At 38.6% G+C, this 13,741-nt stretch overlaps 1 protein-coding gene across 2 annotated transcripts; it reads left to right on the forward strand.

Moving 5' to 3' along the window:
- The first annotated feature begins 4,366 nt into the window (after positions 1–4,366).
- Positions 4,367–10,785, forward strand: dnajc4 (DnaJ (Hsp40) homolog, subfamily C, member 4). 2 transcript variants are annotated; one of them, XM_003444605.4, is made up of 8 exons: positions 4,367–4,505; positions 4,957–5,021; positions 6,801–6,924; positions 7,061–7,151; positions 7,505–7,686; positions 9,127–9,294; positions 9,690–9,776; positions 9,870–10,785. In XM_003444605.4, exons 3-8 carry the CDS (start codon positions 6,833–6,835, stop codon positions 9,964–9,966), a joined length of 717 nt encoding a protein of 238 aa, XP_003444653.1. In that variant the 5' UTR covers positions 4,367–4,505; positions 4,957–5,021; positions 6,801–6,832; the 3' UTR covers positions 9,967–10,785. The 2 variants fall into 2 exon arrangements, with proteins under 2 accessions (XP_003444653.1, XP_019220747.1); XM_019365202.2 differs by lacking the exon at positions 4,367–4,505 and adding an exon at positions 4,540–4,562 and having other exon boundaries at positions 9,870–10,064.
- Positions 10,786–13,741: the final 2,956 nt, after the last annotated feature.

Consider the following 13,741-nt stretch of genomic DNA (forward strand, 5'->3'; position numbering starts at 1 on the left):
TAAAAAAGATGACTCCGACATGGAAGTGCCAGTAAACGTGAACAACACAGTAAAAAATCCCCCTGGTTTTGGACATTGAGGACCTTGACGGCTGGGTTGTAGTGTCTGACAACACATAACATCTTGAGGTCTCAGCATGGACTTGGAGTACATTCCCTAGCCAAGGCTAAATACTGAGAGGGTCAAAAATGAAAGGTAAAGAACATCTGACTGTGCCTAAGGATAGCAGAAGTGATAGACTGAGGTTGTGCCAAATATGTTAAAGTTAGGGCGATGTGTTAGAGCAGAGGTTCCCAAAGTGTGGGGCCCGCCCCCTAGGGGGGCGCAGAGCCATTGCAGGGGGGGCGCGGTATGAAAAAAAAAAAAAAAAAGAGCGCTTGGACACTGTGGACAGGTTTTTGACGGGGTGCCCACACAAACGCAAAGCAGGAGATGAAGCATCGCCAAATATGTTTCCAAACCAACTTCCTTCCAAGCCAAAGACAGGAAAATATGGTGAAGCATATCTTCCCTTTGGCTTCACCTGCACAAGTGCCAAGGTAGGTCTCCCCTGCAAAATTAGTTTCCCTGCGTCGGGAGCACGCGCTGTGCTCTCCAAATCACGGACAAACAGTATCCCACATTCTTGATTTTTAGTTCACAAACACTTCTTGTAATAACTAACTACTCCTGTAGTTAGTTATTACAAGAAGTTATTACAAGAACTAACTACTCCTGTAGTTAGTTATTACAAGAAGTTATTACAAGAACTAACTACTCCTGTAGTTAGTTATTACAAGAAGTGTTTGTGAACTAAAAATCAAGAATGTGGGATACTGTTTGTCCGTGATTTGGAGAGCACAGCGGGTGCTTTGGACATGTTAGTAACATTTCCAAAAAAAATGAAAATTGCGAAAGTAATACCACTATACAAAAGTAATGACAAACACAGTTTTACCAATTATAGGCCTATTTCTCTACTGCCTCAATTCTCAAAAATTTTAGAAAAACTTTTCAATTCAAGATTAGAAAAATTCCTTGAAAAACATCAAATAATAAATGTTGGTCAGTATGGTTTCAGAACGCAAAGAACCACTTCAATGGCAATAATTGAGGCAGTAGAAGAAATTACTAATGCACTGGATAAAAACAAATATGCAGTTGGTATTTTTGTTGATCTCAAAAAGGCCTTTGACACAATCAATCACTCAATTTTATTGGATAAATTGGAAAGATATGGTATTCGAGGGAAAGCTGGTAACTGGTTAAAAAGTTACCTAACGGGGCGGGAACAATATGTTAGCATAGGGCATTACCATTCAGAGAAACTTGGTATTACATGTGGTGTTCCCCAAGGGTCAGTGTTGGGACCAAAACTTTTCAATGTGTACATAAATGATATTTTTGAGGTTTCTCAAGTACTTAAACTCATACTGTTCGCAGATGACACCAACATATTTTTCAGCAGCGATGATTACACTGATCTTGTAATGACCGTAAACAGGGAGCTAAAATTAATAAAAAAATGGATGGATATAAATAAATTATCATTAAATATAAGTAAAACTAAAGCAATGTTTTTTGGTAATTTAAAATATAATATAGAATTACCAATCATCATTGAAGGTGTACCAATTGATAATGTGAGTGAAAACAAATTTTTGGGAGTCGTAATTGATAACAAAATTTCATGGAAACCCCACGTCAGACACATAAAAACCAAAATTTCCAGAAGCCTCGCAGTTTTGAACAAAGTGAAACCATACCTTGATAAAGATGCACTTCGTACTCTGTACTGTACCCTGGTTCTTCCATATTTCACATATTGTGTGGAAGTGTGGGGAAACACATATAAAAATACAACTAATCCATTAGTTACAGTACAGAAACGAGCACTGCGTATTATTCACAAGGCTGGTTATCTAGATCATACTCACAAACTCTTTCTTCAGGCAAAGTTACTTAAATTCCAGGATCTGGTTAATTACAATACAACCATAATCTTATACAAAGCTTTTAATAAACTTCTACCTGCAAATTTACAAACTATATTTGAAATTCGAGAAAGAGGTTATAATGTGAGAGGCTTTGGAAAATTCAAATTACCCAGAATTCGAACAACCCGTAAAGGTTTTTGTGTGTCTGTATGTGGTGTGAAAATCTGGAACAGTCTGAGTTTACAACTGAAACAATGCAAAAATATTCATAGATTTAAATTCCTCTACAAGCAGTTGGTCTGGTCACAGTATACTCAATAATGGTGTTAGTGTGCTCTGTAATGTCTTTTCTCTTACCATTGCTGGTATATATTCAAAAAAAAAAAAAAAAAAGTGTGCGTGTATGTATGTACATATATGTCCATGTGTGTGTAGATATATGTATATGTATGATGCTTTGCAACGATGGGCGTAGCTGTGGGAAGCTTATTGTTTTTGTTGATGAGTGAGTATAGGGGTGGGATTTAATAAGTTTTCTTCGTCCCACTCCTTTTCAGGTAATTTTTGTTTGTTTTTTTTTTGTTTTGTGCACTTTATGTTCAACATATGTATTTTGTTGTGCCTGAAATGAACAAATAAATGAATGAATGAATGAATGAATGAATGAGATTGTTTTTACAATTTGACTTTCAGAACTCTCCCTGAATTGTGTATGATCTGTGATGGGCTTGTTTGAAATAAATCCTGCTTTATTCAGATACCCCGGGGTCTTCACATAAACATTATCACATAAGCATTCTTTAAAGTTAAAAGGAACCCAACTGTTTATACACTTCAGACTCAAGAGGAAGGTCATGAAAATATTATTGGTTGTGTGTGTTTGCCTGGGTGAGACATTTTAATAAAATGGCTCAATTTATTAAAATGCGAGGAGAAAATGATTGCCTCTTCACTGGGGTGAAAAATTTGGCCACTGTGGCACAGAGGTACAAGAATAAATTAATTTACACATCATATTCATATGAGTACGGTTTTATTAACCCTCATGCTGAACAGAACCTGTGATGTCCAGATGGTATTCCTCTTCTGTTCTGCTGTGAAAACGTTTGGATTTAGGGATTAACATAGTTGCCATGGTTTTCCCTCTTCTCTTACATTTTGTGTGTGATCAGGACAATTCTGGAGAAGATGGGCCTACAGGGGAAAGTCACCCCCTTGCAGGCCAGAAAGATATGGGATAACTTAACACACATACACACTTTGTATTTTTTTAATCAAGAAGATAATTCTTAAGAACACAAGTTAATAAATATACAACTACTAAGAGTTGTTGTGTTGTATTTATTTGCCTCCTGTCCTAATTTCCTCTCTCCCTGAGGACACTCCAGGGCCAAGCGCAGCAGTGGGTGACCAAAATGAAAGCAATGAGGAAGTGATTCAGCCACCCACAACAGGGGGAAAGAGGAAAAGAGAAAGGAATGATGAGCTGCTAGACCTCATCAGAGAGGCAGCAAAGAGAGGCTGAGGCTGAGGAGAGGAGAGTGCAAGAGAGCAGGGAAAGGATGGACACACTGTTTTCAATATAGTACTTGAAAGATTAGTTCCAAAATGAGTTATGCATTAGTACATTTATTTATTTGGATATATTTGTTACGTTGTTATGTGTTGCATTAGTTTAAGAGTTTTATGTCATGAATAAATTAATTAAAACAAACAGTAATTGTCACTGAACTCATTTTATTTACAGGTATTTTCAATATGTATGAACAGAATGCTAACTTTGAAATGGATATTTATTTAATGAGAATAAAGTAAATACCAATAACAATGAAACAAGAATATTCATAATAGATCAACAAAAATCAGGCCTGGAATCCTGTTGGTTAGAAAAAAAAACGGTCCAGGACTGGGACACTCAGGTTAATCCTGCAGAACAAGGGTCTGGTCTGGTTAAGGAAAATGTGGAGAACAATATAAACAGTTTAAGTAGAAAGGCATGATTTCATTTATTCGAAAAGATCAAAGCATTATTCTGATTATTAAGCTTAAGTAAAATATACTAATATGCTGTGAAAACACTTACATTCTATACACTTTATCTGTATAATTGAGCTTTTTTGTGAACTCAAAAATAACCCTGTTATGCGGTTTTGTGACATTTTTACAACCCATCCATGCTGACTTCAGGCCTACCCTGCCTTCGAAGGACCCGCTCTACGTGGACCAAGTAGGTCGGGTCCTTCGAAGCATGCTACCCCTGAATTTGGACACAGCAATACTCTTTCCTCCACATTTAGTTCCACCCTACTCTCAATAAACAGTAGAGTACTACTCTCGGGGTGGCTCCCCCGAGGCTGGTTATGTTGAAGAAGATATATAATATAATCATTTTAAAAATACTGCCAATATTTTAATTATTATTTTTTGATGTTTTATTTTTTTATTTATCATTGTTCGTCACTCAGCTACTCTTTAATCCCGAAAATGATGGTGGTTTTATTTTGAAGGCCCGGGCTCTTATTTTGTAGACTAAACGACGTTGGCTCTATGCACCGCAGTTCTGCGATGTTATGAAACTGCGCTCCGCTGGTATGTCACCTCTCCTCCTTTAGTCAGCTCTACTTCTACACCACTCCTTATTTGAAAGTGTGTTTGACTTTAATTTTACGTATTTATTAAAACGCCTCTAGTTATACAGTTTTTAACAAGCTATCGGTGACGTAGTTCAACAGTTTAGAGCTAACACCGGCTAGCATTAGCACTTCTCTGATAGCAGAACAAAGTGTTCCTACTGAATCTCATGATGTGGTTAGTCGGCTTTTCTGCTTCACTGATGTGAACATTACACGTAATAACTGGTGTGCAAAGCCAGCTGTCATTGTAGCAGTTGAGCGTAGTTAACGTGAGTGGGTCAAAGTGAAGCACAAGTCGTGTTTGACCTTTCAGCTGATTGTGAAAAGTGTCGAATGGCCCCCTGTTTTAGTTGTTTAATCCCTTTGAAAACATGTCATTCACCTCATCCCTTTGTTTTGGTCCTCAGTCACGTGTCCACAGATGAGGGGACAGATGCTGACGTCGACATTTTCAATGGGAAGACAGTGAAAGGTAAAATCAGAGAAAACAGGCAGTTTGCAGCTAAGTTGTAGTTAACTAAAACTAAACCAAGTACCAAAGCTAGTGACTGACTAGTACCACACATTACCTACTAAAGAAAAAATAAATAACGTGCAGGTTAATAAAAACTAAACTAGGATTGAATATTTTGCCTGTTGATAGGACCCATCTGAGGTGTTTCAGGCAATTATTTAGAACACCCCCTGGGCACATCCCTTTGGAGGCACACCCAACCAGAAAGAGACCCCAGGGTAGACCTAGACCCTGCTAGAGAGATTATATATTTCATTTGTCTGGGAATGGCTTGGGATCTCCCAGGAGGAACTGGGAAGTGTATCTGGAGAGAATGAAGTCTGGAGTACTGGAGTACTCCAGATAAGCAGGAATATTGTTTGGATGAATATTTTTCAACAGCAAACAAAATAAAATAAAATAATAATAATGATAAAAATTCTATAGTAGTGAAAAAACAGGAGCTTTTCTGTCATTTAATTTTTTGTCTATTCATTACTTTAGTGCAGTATGAAGTGCTGTGGGGGAGGTCTTTGTCAGTAGAATGAGCTGTAAAACTAAAAGAAAAATACTGTTAGTCCAAAATGTATGTCTTCCTTGACATTTTCCTAAGACTTCATGTGAGCTGTTTTGAAGGTTTCCTGGGCTGATTTGTAGTTATGTGGCTGTGTTTGGTCAAGGCCAATAGTTTCCTTAATTAATATCATGGGCAGTTACCAAAGACATCAGTCTGCAGCTGTTTCTGTTTTCCAACCTTGGTTTTAGGCGTAACATTTATTTCATAGAGACATTCAACATGTGCTCAACATAGTCAACTCAATCCTGTTGTTTGCCCAACGATCAGGTGAGATAAGTGAGTGTAGACGTCTTTACCAGTAACTAAAATAAGTCTCTGACGATCTCATATAAAAGGAGTCTAAAAATTGAAGGTGAGGCAATGTTTTTGTTAAACTTAATAAAAATAAATAGATCTACATATATATATTAAAAGTATGATGATGAATATGAAGAATGAATATGAATCAAAATGTTGAAGATAATAAAAAGTAGAGTTTTCTTTGGGGAACAATACAATACAATTTCAAATTTGCTTCTGGTGCTGGGCTACATAATGCCTAAAATCTACTTCTCCTTGTTTGTTTTCCTTCTAGCATCACCGGCACTTTATCATTGATCTAAGATGTCTCACAATGTTTTATTACTGATATATCATATCAATAATATCTTCAGAGGCAGTTCCAGGTCGAGATTTATAATAATAAAAAAACTGATTCTGTTGCTTCCTGGAAACTGCTGTAGATACACATAACGGTGATACTCTGGATTTGTTTCAGTTATTTATTCACTTTTAATTAATAAAATGCTGATTTTTGGTGTTACTTTTACACAAACTTTTACACAAACTTGTTAAAACTTTGTCCCTTAGAAGCTTCTTCAGCTCTCATGTTTTATTTGGCAGATTTTTACCCTTCCTGCTGCAACCCCAAAGGGATTTGTGACTCCTGGCTGTCTCAAACCAAGGTTTTTTTTGTGTTAGGCGACTGTGTAATAAACCAAACTGTGAAGCCAAAATTTGTTTTTTGACCTCCTTTTTCTAAAATTTTTCTTTGACAAAATAAAACCCAGCATTATTTCCTTTTCATAATTACACATATATAACTTTAACATATTTAAATTTAGTATCTGGAGCCTGCCCACTTAGTACTTAATGCCTTGGGTTTGGTTCTTTGCACTGTTTCATCTTTCCTCTCTGCTCAGGTCCTTGTGTGGAACCGCCAAAAATTTCCATCATGCAGTTGGAGGCTCAGCTGCGTCTGTGCCAGAGTTGTTTTTGGTGTTGCAAGAGTGGACTGCGGCTGTTCTCCCAGAGCTATACGCAAAGGTAGACAAAGTGAATGTGTGCCCTTAGGTTTTAGGCGGAGTTGCTGAGAACACCTTGATGATTGTGTTTGTGTACTCTGTGTTTAAACAGGTCTGAGTGCCTGCTTGGTTTTGAGTTCTTTGCTTTCTCACTACAGAAAAGCTGCAACCTACTACGACCTCCTGGGAGTCAAATCTGATGCCACGTTGGAGGAAATCAAAAATGCGTTTTTTGACAAATCCAAGAAGGTATCATTCCCATTTGGATTTAAATAAAACATCTGGCCACATGAGGGCAGCCTTGCACAGCACATTTTGTGCTTGCTAACTGTTCCCACAGTGAGCTTCCTCACTGTTTGTTTTCAAGCTGTGGCTCCCAGTTTAAATAAGGATGGGTATGTGTGTTTACTTTGTGGCTTTGGCCTCATTAAAGGGTGAGAAAGAAGCTTGGCTCAAAGTGCAAAACAAAAATCTATTTGTCATAAAAAGTAAGAACATTTTTCGGTTGTTAATGGTTGCATATTTGACCTGCACCAGATCTTTTCTTTTTTCATGCTTCATGAGGAGAATTTGCCGCTGACTCTGTCCCCTTTATTGTGCAGCTACATCCAGACAGCAACCCGTCAAACCCGGCACTGCACAGCCAGTTTGTGCAGCTGAACGAGGCCTACAGGGTGCTGAGCAAAGATCTGAGTAGGAAGGAGTACGACTTCAAAATACGACAGCCGTATGGTGGTGCTCAAGTCTTCAGATCTGCCTCCACTGACCCCAGCTACAGAGGCAGGTGAGGATTCACCCACATCCATTAGTGTGTTCCTGCTTATGAACTTTACATTAACAGAGTGTCATCTTTAAAAGCAGCAAATTTCACACAGGAACCCCAGTGTTTGGAGCTTCGTTGTTTCTAACATGTATAACAGTAAAACAGGAGATTGTCAGCGTCAGATGTGTTCAATCAATTCTCTTTCATGGGCTCAACAGGATGTCACACAGACTATACTGAGGAGCATGCAGGGTAAAGACTGTTTAATGTCAGATACAGCTGATACCGTCATTGATGTTCTCATGTACAGCTCTGATGGGCAATGTCTGAAAAGGTTTAAGGTTGAAGTGCACATCTGAAAAATTCACTTTTTTTTATATAATTTCAGGCCAGAGCAGCGGTCATCTTAAAGCACCAAGGGACAGATTTAGAATAGAAACAGAGAATCTGTGACTGACACTGTTGCATATCTATTTCTGGGAGTTCCTTTCTAAAGGCACAAAAAATGGGGACGACAATGTTTAAATCATATACGCCAACTGATTTACAACTTTTGCAACATGGAATTTACTTTCAATTGCCCCGATATTTAATGCTGTAAAAAAGCATGTCTTACAACTACACTTGTGTTACACTTGAATTACAGACATTTCTATCCACAGTCCCACAGTTTCAGAGAATCTAAAGTAGTTAGACAGTTGACTGACAAGCAGTTTTGTGGCCAGATGAGGCCTTTTCTCTCGTTATTCAGGGACTAAATAAGCACATAAAAGATCTGCAGTTTTGAGATTATGTTTAGTACCTGGTCACTGGAACTCTCTGTATGAAGTCCAAGGAGACTGTGATGTTAAAAATAAATTTGTGTTGCTAGTTAAACTAAATAAACAGCTCAGCAAGAAAGGAAAAACTTTAGCAGTGGCCAAATCAACATTATACATGATGCATTTATGCAACGAATGAGTCCACTGACCACAGAAGACAAATAAATCGCAGAATTATTTCCATGGTTGAGAAATCATCTTCACAGCATCCAATAATTTAGACAATGAACTTTGTGTTGTATTCAAGAATTTGAACTTAAGATTGAGCTCATAAACTCATTAGGAAATTGTTTACTGAGGTCAGAGAGTGAGAGATCAGTAGGGTCATTTGCTCATAAACGTCTATACATCTGGACTTGAAGCTAGAGGAGTCCCCTCCTGCTGGACATGAAAACTAAATCTGCTTTGGATTTACTTTGCAGTCCTGGAGCTTTTGGAAGCTCCATCCTTTATATACAGACTATGACCATAACTAAATACAGTAATGCACACTGCACTTGTCATATTTCATGTTTCTTGAAGTTCAGACACAATTTGTGTAACAGCAAATCAAATAAGAAACCTTATTACAACAAGTGCTTATTACATTGAGCGTTGTTTCTGATGTCACTAGTCAATCTTCTCATGCCTTTCCCATCAGCATGGACGCCTATGAGAACATCCGTTACTGGGAGCAGGTTCGTCACCCTCACGCTCCAGAGATGATGGCCGAGGAGAAGCAGAAGAGGAGGAGGAGGAACTTCCGCCTGGTGGCGTATTGTGTCGTCGCTATGATGCTCAGCATAGGAGCCCACGCCGTCCTCTTCAAGTAAAAACCCCACACACGATACCGACTGAGCATTCAGCATTTTCTATTGAAATTTAAACTGTAAATATTAGAAAGAGGTGTGCATTTGGTAAACTTCCTCTTGCTCACATCCTGTCCTTCGTTGTCCACACTGTGTCCTTTTATTTGCTGCTCATTCACATCCAGATGAATGAGGAATGTTGCGGACGTGTCTGTTGGCACAACCTCCCAACTCGCAGCCTTGAGTTTGCTTTCACACACTGACCTGGTGCCACATGTGTTTGTTGAGATTCACTTCTTTGTGATGTGAGGAGCTGCTCTAACAGCTGTACAAACCCATAAATAAAGAGCGCCTGCTGAGTTCTTAGGTTAAGCTCTCTAAAAGGGAATTGTCTCCTTCCCTCTGATGCTTTCAGGAAACTGGAAGAAGTTCACACTAACTTCATGGATGAGAAAGACCGAATCATCATAGAAATTTACAATGAAGCCAAAGAGAGGGCGAGGTGAGTGCACTTAGCTTCAGATTCCTTTTTTCCCCTGCTTCTCTCTGATGATGCGTTTGTTATTCTGATGCTGTTTCATTTGCGGTTTCTCAGGGTCAATGGTTTTAAGAAGCAGACGGAAATCCTGCGTCAGAAGCACGCCGAGTTTAAAGAGAAGTACAAACGCACCGACGTTGGAGACGACAAGTAGCAGATCCTTCAGCTGTGCTCGGTGATGCCAGCAGGCGGACCAAGCTGGCTGTTTGTTAGTTTTAAGATTATAAAGTTTTATTTTCTGACCTTTTTAAACATGTTTCCACGCCTGTTTCTGCCCTCAGATGTGATCCTGAAATCTGCAGGGAGTGGGTGTGGTTCAGGGGGAGGGTTCATCTGGTCATAGATGCTGACCAGGATAAGCTTTTATATTTTATGGGACTCGTTTGTTCCCAAACCTGTTCACGGTTTGTCCACAGGAGCCGTAATGAGCTCTATCAAACTGCCCCTAATGGAGTCTCAGGAACATGCTGTTTGCTGTTTATGGTTCTCAGCCTCATTTCTGTTACAGCTGTGCAGCATCTGGAACTCACATGGGACAGTGAATATTGCAACATGACAGCTGATCAAGTTGTGAAGAGAGAGACTCTTATTTCACCAATGTTTCATGTTGTTTTAAAAGAAAATGTCTTTGAGCGCACAAGTGTGGACGTTGCTGTTTAAATTGGTTCACACCTGATATATATTCACAGGTGTTTGATTTTTGGACTTTCTGCACTTCCTGCCAACAAATATTGATTTGTTTGACACAGAAAATCTGGAGAAAAAAGTGCCACTGAGTAAGTTATTTATTGCAAACTGTTGTAATATTATGGAGAAATGCATTTAAAGGAAAGATCACACAGATAAAGTGAGCCAACATTTACCATTTTGGCCTTTCAGTCTTTATATATTATATTGTTTTATGTTTTTGCTGCCTTATCGAGTCCCTCTTGGGACATCTGAGAGAAAGCATTAAAAGATCTCATTAACCGTCCTTTCGCTTGCTTTCACTTTGGTTCTAAATGCTCTTTGTTGTTTAATGTCTTGCTTATTACCATTTCTTCTCATAGTGTCATTTGTTTCCTGTTACCTTTTAACGAGCAGCAGAGAAGAATCGGTAATGATGCAAATAGATAATTATTTATCTCAGATCTTTGCTTTCCATCACGTCAGTGAAAGTGAATCATACATTTTTAACTGAAACTTAACCTTGAAGACAGCAACGCAGTTATGTTTATTTGCATGTTTGCTTTTACAAACGAAAAAATTTCCAGTGATCATCCAGGAAAGGCGACACCCATTATGAAGTCAAGGCTTGGATTCTTTCTTTCTTTTTCTTTTTTTTTTTAAAGGAATTGTGTGGGTGTGTAAAACCCTGCATTTACAGCGTGAAGTTTGTTTTTAAGAAAGGATATCGCCCCTTTTCCCTCTTTTCTTGTCACCAGCGGCCCCTGCCCTGAGATGTCAGCAGGAGATAACATACCGTGTCCCCGCATAGCTCTCAGACACCCTCACCCTCATGTGGCGTGTGAGTACGCTGTCATAACCCAAACACGCCACAATGCCTGAGATCCTCGTGTCAGCACGCCTTCACACACACACTGATAGGAGATGAGGCTCAAGAGTTTTCCTGCTAGAGAAGAAAACAGCTCTGGATGCAGTTTTAATTGACTTTTATTTTTAGTTTAATGAGCTGCGGAGAGAAACTGTGTCAAATCATGCTCTGAAATAAAAGCGTGACATGCTCTTTGGAGATTTTTTTTAATTGATTAGCTGGATGGGAGGGGCTGAAAACTTCTCCCAAACCACAATGATCCACCTCCTGGAATCAAAATTGATTGTTTTTATGATTTTAATTATCAGCAAACTCTACTACTGTGCAAAAGTCATGAGCAGCTTTTTTTTTTTTTATAAATATTTTGCTTCCAAGCAGATAGTTTCTTTCTGAAGGTCTTTCAAAGTTTATCTTTGGACATTGGCTGATTTTTCACTGATTTTCAGTCCAGTCTTTGTGCCCAACTTTTTTCAGAGAAACATTTTGTTTTTTGTTAAGATTCATAACACTGACCTATGAGTCAAGCATAAAGCACCTAACTTGAGGAATGAATCACTGTTGTGTGTACACGTAACAGACAACGACAAAGAAAAGTATTTTTGCACCAACAACGTGATTCCCAAAAAGCTATTAACTCAAAACATGGCAAATCTTGTCATGTTGTGCAGTGTGTCCTTAAACAATCTGGGAAAGCTGGAAAAGTGGAGGACTAAAGAAGTTGATCCCTCTGCTGCTCACTGAAAGCTCATCAGAAATGAGTGAAAGTGTATCTGTCGGGAAACTATTCTTAAGGAAAGGAAATGGTGATAAAATGCTGAGGTATGAGGAATTACACAGAACTGGACAGAAAATCAGGGGTGACAAGTCTGAAGGAGAGATGAATAAATAATTTGAAATTTCTGTTTTAATCCAGTCATTGTCAGGATGTATGGAGGAAGTCAGGAGAGAGGTACAGCAGTGATGGTCTACAGCCATCTTGTGAAACACGGTGGAGGCTCTGTCATGGTTCAGGGCCCCATTTCAGTCAGTGGTGTTTGGGATCTTGTCAAAATTAATGGAATTATGAATAGAGAACAGTATTGTCCAATGTGGACCCACGATGCAATACCAACTGGAAGGCATCTGATTGGCAGCTGCTTCATTTTTCAGCATGAAATCATTCCAAACCCACTGCCAGTGCAGTAAAAGCGCACCTGGATAGAAAAATACACACAGGAACACTAACAGTCATGGATCGGCCTCCCCAGAGCCCAGACCTCAGCATTATTGAAGCAGTGTGGGATCATCTTAACAGAGAACAGAGCAAAAGACAGCCAACGTTCAAAGAAGAGCACTGAATGTCCTTCAATAAGCCTGGAGAACCGTTCCTGAAGACGACTTAAAGAAATGACATGAAATGTTGCCTTCAGGTTAAGGCTGCATAAAGGTGGTCAAACCAAATATTGACTTTCAAGCTTGTTAGAATTATACAAACTCTGTTTTTGTGTTATATACTGTATTTCCATGTATGTTTGCATATGTTTCCATAAATCACTGCACCTTTTTAGCATTTCCTCAAAAAAATATAAATAAATGAAGTGTGGCCCAAGACCTTTCCACAGTTTATCAGTTTTCCTTGACACTTTGTTTTGGGCTCTTTTTATTTGAAAAATGCCCCTTGTCATTTTCTTCTCACAGTGGATGGACAGAAAATATGTAAATAATAAAGTGAATAATGGCTAACTTTGATTTGGCTGCTTCACTGTCATGACTCAGTGGAACATTTGAAGAGAACAGAACAAATCATTTGTCAGCGTTATTAGTAACACCTGAGCTGCATTCCTACCGCGACGTGTCAGTCTGTGTTTACACGCAGGGTCACTGTGCATTACAGCGTTTGGTCGTGTTGACTTGTTGAGGAATTCCTTGTAAATAACTTCTATGTTTAAACTGAAGAAAATGTTTATCAATCATCAGCTCTCTGCTCTCAGTATGTGTTGGATTGCAGACAAGTGTGCACCAGCTGAACTCTTAAATCATTGGCATTACTTTGATTAAATACAACATTTCACTAAAGTGTAATTTTAAGCAAGTTGTTCAATTAATAGAAACGTTATAAAGAATTTAGATATTACTGTGTCACCATGATCTATTTCCTAACAAGAACAAGGTGTTCACAAGTCAAAAACACTGCCAGGAATCAAAGTTTGATGTTTAAACACTTCTTATTTGGCAAAAAGTAATCTGTTTTAAGTATACTCTCATAGGGCTACATGTTACAAGATGGCATCTTTAAATCACAGTCGTTCTCATGGATAAGTAAGAAAGCCAGTGAACAGCTGTCCCCCCTTTAAAAGAAAAATGCTTCAACTGATGCGCACAACAATCACCATTTTCTAAAAATGTAATCCCCTTA

Source organism: Oreochromis niloticus, linkage group LG2, assembly GCF_001858045.2.
Source record: "Oreochromis niloticus isolate F11D_XX linkage group LG2, O_niloticus_UMD_NMBU, whole genome shotgun sequence".
Lineage (NCBI taxonomy): Eukaryota > Metazoa > Chordata > Actinopteri > Cichliformes > Cichlidae > Oreochromis > Oreochromis niloticus.

Coding starts and splice junctions, on each gene's coding strand:
- dnajc4 (XM_003444605.4), top strand. CDS start 6,833: ATGCAGTTGGAGGCTCAGCTGCGTCTGTGCCAGAGTTGTTTTTGGTGT. Junction 9,295..9,689: donor GCCCACGCCGTCCTCTTCAA/GTAAAAACCCCA, acceptor TGATGCTTTCAG/GAAACTGGAAGAAGTTCACA. Junction 9,777..9,869: donor GAAGCCAAAGAGAGGGCGAG/GTGAGTGCACTT, acceptor GCGGTTTCTCAG/GGTCAATGGTTTTAAGAAGC.